The sequence below is a fragment of the Oryzias melastigma genome, linkage group LG21, assembly GCF_002922805.2.
Source record: "Oryzias melastigma strain HK-1 linkage group LG21, ASM292280v2, whole genome shotgun sequence".
NCBI lineage: Eukaryota > Metazoa > Chordata > Actinopteri > Beloniformes > Adrianichthyidae > Oryzias > Oryzias melastigma.
In genome coordinates, this window is record NC_050532.1 from 7,360,797 (window position 1) to 7,365,223 (window position 4,427).

Sequence of the window (4,427 nt, forward strand, 5' to 3'; positions counted from 1 at the left end):
GAGGAAGCTTGTGGCCCATTCAGCACATTTTCTGTTGTAAACTAAACTCTGTTCCTGATTCACATTCATGACTTGAATAAAGAAATAACTAAAGCATAATTTTCCTATTATATGTCCTTCATCAATGGAAAAAATGCCACAAAAACATGTTAAAAACACAGTTTTCATCAGAGTGGGTCTTTAAACAGATTTAAACTCACTGGGTTGGTCCTTGACAATATATCTGTAATTTGCTCATAACCATTAATACAAGCTGCAGTATAAAATTCGATTGAAGGTTTTCTGCAGTTTCACCTGTAAGACTTAATCCTGCAAAGGTTACTTAAAAAGGCAGTTTTTTTTGTCGAGTAGTTGTCTATAAAATAAGAGGATCATGTAAGATGATTACAGGTTTAAAGATGATGTCAAGGTGCTTGTGAGAGCTGTGAGTCACCTGGTCAAAGGCCTGATCGATGTTGTCCTGCAGGTGTTCTGTGAAGCGGTCGTTGACGTCGATGAGCTCCTGCACGTTACTAAAAACCACGCTCAGCTGCTCAGCTGTCAGTAACCCGGCACTCTGCATGGGACAGTAGAACTCCTCTTTGATGATCCGCAGGTCCTCCCCGTAGCTCGACTCCGTGTTCAGGAACTCCAGGATGGCTTCCTTGCGCTCGATGCGCAGCTTGGAGCAGCGTTCGCACATCCGTTCGCCTCGCTCCTTACAGGCCCCCTCCCTCTGCCCGCAGTCCGGACACGGTCTCTGGGCTTCCCAGGCTCTGAGGGAAGCAGACGGTCGCTTCCAGGTGCGGGACAGACCCGGACCGATGCCGCTGTCCACCCTCTCCACCTCCGCTCCCCGGGTCCTGCGATGACGCCGTGGCTCGCTGTCCTCCTCCTCGCGCTCGTCGCTGAGGCCCACCACTCCGCTGTCCGCACTGAGGCTGCTGATGGTGCTCCAGCGGTGCTGTCCGGACCGAGTCACACCCAGAACCGCCTGCCGCTCCTCACCAGGGGGCTCTGAGCGACCTCGGAGTGCAGCTGGGGCTAAAGAAGAGTATTTCATTCATAAATTTATAGTACAGATCTTATTATAAAAAAAATGTTTTAGAATTTATTTTGAAAAACTCATTGCCCAAATAGACAAAACAACAAATATGAGTCCTAAAAAGGTGATTCTGTGCGTCAACAGACAATAAATGCTTTTCTCACATGCTAGAAAGTCAATACATTATGAGAAGGAGACGGCTTGTTGTGTAAATCCAACAACTACATGGCAGGGTGTGAAAAATCAATAAAATAAATCAAAACCATCTTCAATTAGATGATGCAATTATAATTGATCAACCCATGAGCCAATTTAAACAAAAAACAAAAAACAATAACATTTTATGTCCCAAAATGTATTTTTGGAACTTTTTATGTAAGAATTCACAATTTTATTTTAAAAACTCCCACATTTGTTCAGTTTAAATTATTTAAATGACATATAAATTTGTCAAATGAATCAACAACTATTTGTATTGATTACTAGTTTAAGAATTTGTCAATGAAGCCTGAGCAGTTATATCAATGCAATACAAAACATTCAAAAATGTAACATCTGATCCTTTAATCTGCTAAGAATACAAATGAGCGTTTTTCCTTTGTGCTAAAGGGAGATCGTTAGGCCCATATTAGCATTTGCCATTTTGAATGACATTCTGCGGCGAACCTCCCGTGTCTTCTATTGACCGGAGGAGCACGGGAAGCATTGGCAGGAGGAAATGTGAGCGTCACAGCTGAACAGGCACATGCTGGGTTGCGTAAGACATGTGCAGCAATCACTTCGGACCGAAATGTTAGGATTAGCTGGGGGCTGACTCATGGTTTGGGGGAGTCACCTCGTATGTAAAGGTGAAGGGGGTAAACTGAAGACACTTGATGGAGCAGCGGCTGCTGCTCAGTGCAGCAAAAGCTTCAGTTTTGGACAAAACTGACCCGTTTAAGAATTATATCTAGTTATTGGGCCTGTGTGTGCATGTTCTTTTAACCCTTGAACACCTGAGGCATCGGCAGTGACGCTTAAACACAAAATCTTTAGCATACTGTAACTTTTCAAGCACTAACACAATCAACGTCATTCCAACAGATTCTGAAGGAGAAAAGCGGCTCGTACGAGCCGCTTTTCTCCTTCAGAATCTGTTGGAATGACGTTGATCGTGTTACCAGTTGAAGTGTTACAGTAAATCAAAGAACATAAACAATTAAAAAATGATGAGTCATGACAGATTCGTGCAGAGAAAACTCATTCAAAAAGAAAAATCAGCAAATGTAAACTTCATAAGAGTTCTCTGCTCTTCGTTGATGAGCATCTGGACAGCTTTGAGCTTTCTGATCACAGCAGGAATTCATCCAGTGAGTTCATGAGTTTAGAGACGAGGATTTAGCTTTTTGGAGTAGATTCTTAGCTCTGCACTAATCCAGAAGATGCTTAGTCATGGCAGAAGGTTTGTTTACTGTTTACATTCATTCAAAATGGCAAATGCTAATATGTCTTTGCAAATGAAAGATAGAAATTTGTCTTCTACTGGATCTAGAGAGCCAAATATTACCAAACTACTCAAAAAAATTACTTTTGCTCTTCTAATTCCTGAACATGGTCGTTTGACGTTATGTAATAGGGTAGAGCTTGTGATGGTAAAAGAAACAAAATACCCCCAAATTAGGACAAATAAAATCAAATTTTCTCATGCTTACCACTGTCTCTGTCTCTGTCTCTGTCACGGTCTCGCCGATGGCTGTGGAGTCGTGCGGCAGCGGCGATCTTCATCTCCAGCTGTTTGCGTTTGGAGGCGTCCGCCGGCATGGGATCACTGTAGTGGGGCCGGAGCCGGCACTCGCGCTGAGCTCTCACCGCCTCAGCCGGCTCGTAGGCTGCGTCTGAGCTGGAGCGCCTGCAGCCCAGACTGGAGTGCTGCCGGTCGGAGAGACATGTGCGCATCAGTCAAAAGGTTGCGTTGCTATAGCAACAGGGGGGAAACTCTGAAGGGGAGATCTGGTGAGAATGGCGATGAGAAAGGAACGTCTGTGTGTCTGGGGATGGATCTAACTTGACTGCAACGTCTGGATTATTGAAAAGATCTACTCTGATCCCAGTTTGGAAAACTGGCAATAAACCCAAACGTGAAAATGAGAACATATCACAACTAAGTCACTAATTGGCTTTTCTGGAGCCAAGGACGGGGATTCCCCAGACACTGCAACATCCTGAACAGACATGCAGCCCTCATGTGGTGCGTCAGTCCCCTGAGAGTTTACCTGCAGACCAAAGCTTAACAGTAACCCATGGCTTCTCGCTGCAGAGGCATCACCAGGACCCAACTCCTACAAAATGGATTAGATTGGCTCCACGTCAACATTTCCCACCGATAACACAGATATCCAACAGCTGCACATGCCTAAAAAGCGCAGGGAGGTCTGCAGGGCTTTAAACCAGCAGCATGAAGCGCAGCGCGCCACAATCTCCTAAAATGAAGGGGAATAATTAATATGCCACTGAACGATTCAATTGCACCAAAACGCAGAAGAAAGACTGCGCTGCGACTCGATCGCGCTAAAAACGAGGAAAGCGAGAAGCAAACGCACCCCGACATCTGCTTTCTGATCCACCTCCAGACAGTGAACATGGAAGGAACATTCCGTCTGTGCCACAGACGCCTCAAAGGTAGCACGATGCTAGCTGCAGCTGAGGAAGGTGTTGAGCTGCAGGCAGCAGGGAGCCACGCCGAGAGTTACCGACACAACATCCCTGTCTCAAAGTGGGGGAGGCTTAATCCCCCTTTTACTGCATCCTGGGAGACAGAGCTGCCCCCTCGTTCTTGTCTAAAGAAATACCTCTGCATAGGGATGTGTGAGAGATGTGCATGTGTGGCGCAGTCCCCTTGCTTGTCCCAGTCATCCTTGAATACCAATAGATTCATGCGTTCGTTTGCTCCAATGCAAGACGGCGCCGATGCAGGGAGGATGGAAGCATCACAAAAAAAATGTCAAAAAGACATCCAAAGGGAGGAATAAAAACAAGAGTCCTTACACATTCTCCCGCTTCCTCTCTTCCTCCTCCTTCTGCGAGCGCCTCCTCGTCAGCCTCGGCTTTGCAGGCCGCTGCCGACGTTGCCATGGCAACGGCGGAGAGCTGACAGCCGTGCGAGGAGGCGGTGATGTCACACCCTCCATCACGGTCACCTGACAGCCTGACGGGGGCCTCAGTGGAGATCTCTGCACTGCAGCTGGTGGGGGGAAAGGGTGCAGAGGTTAGATGCACAGAGATCGGCAGGAAGTGAAACAGAGGAGGAAAAAAAGAGCGCAAAAACCAGACGTTGATGGGATGTCAGAAAGTAGGGAAAGGGGGAGGAGAACTCTACTGTTAGAGGGGAAGAAACAGTAAAAAAGAGGTAGAGGGGGGAGTTAAA

General features: G+C 46.4%; 1 protein-coding gene across 3 annotated transcripts in view; it reads right to left on the minus strand.

Moving 5' to 3' along the window:
• Positions 1 to 4,427, minus strand: part of si:dkey-91i10.2 (uncharacterized protein LOC555224 homolog) — a 67,379-nt gene that overhangs the window by 4,499 nt on the left and 58,453 nt on the right. For all 3 annotated transcript variants that reach the window (XM_024287030.2, XM_024287029.2, XM_024287031.2), the window contains 3 exons: positions 4,049 to 4,244; positions 2,716 to 2,932; positions 434 to 1,023 (listed from right to left, as the gene is read on the minus strand). In XM_024287030.2, coding sequence (XP_024142798.1) covers positions 434 to 1,023; positions 2,716 to 2,932; positions 4,049 to 4,244 — 1,003 coding nt within the window. The remainder of the gene's footprint in view (positions 1 to 433; positions 1,024 to 2,715; positions 2,933 to 4,048; positions 4,245 to 4,427) is intronic.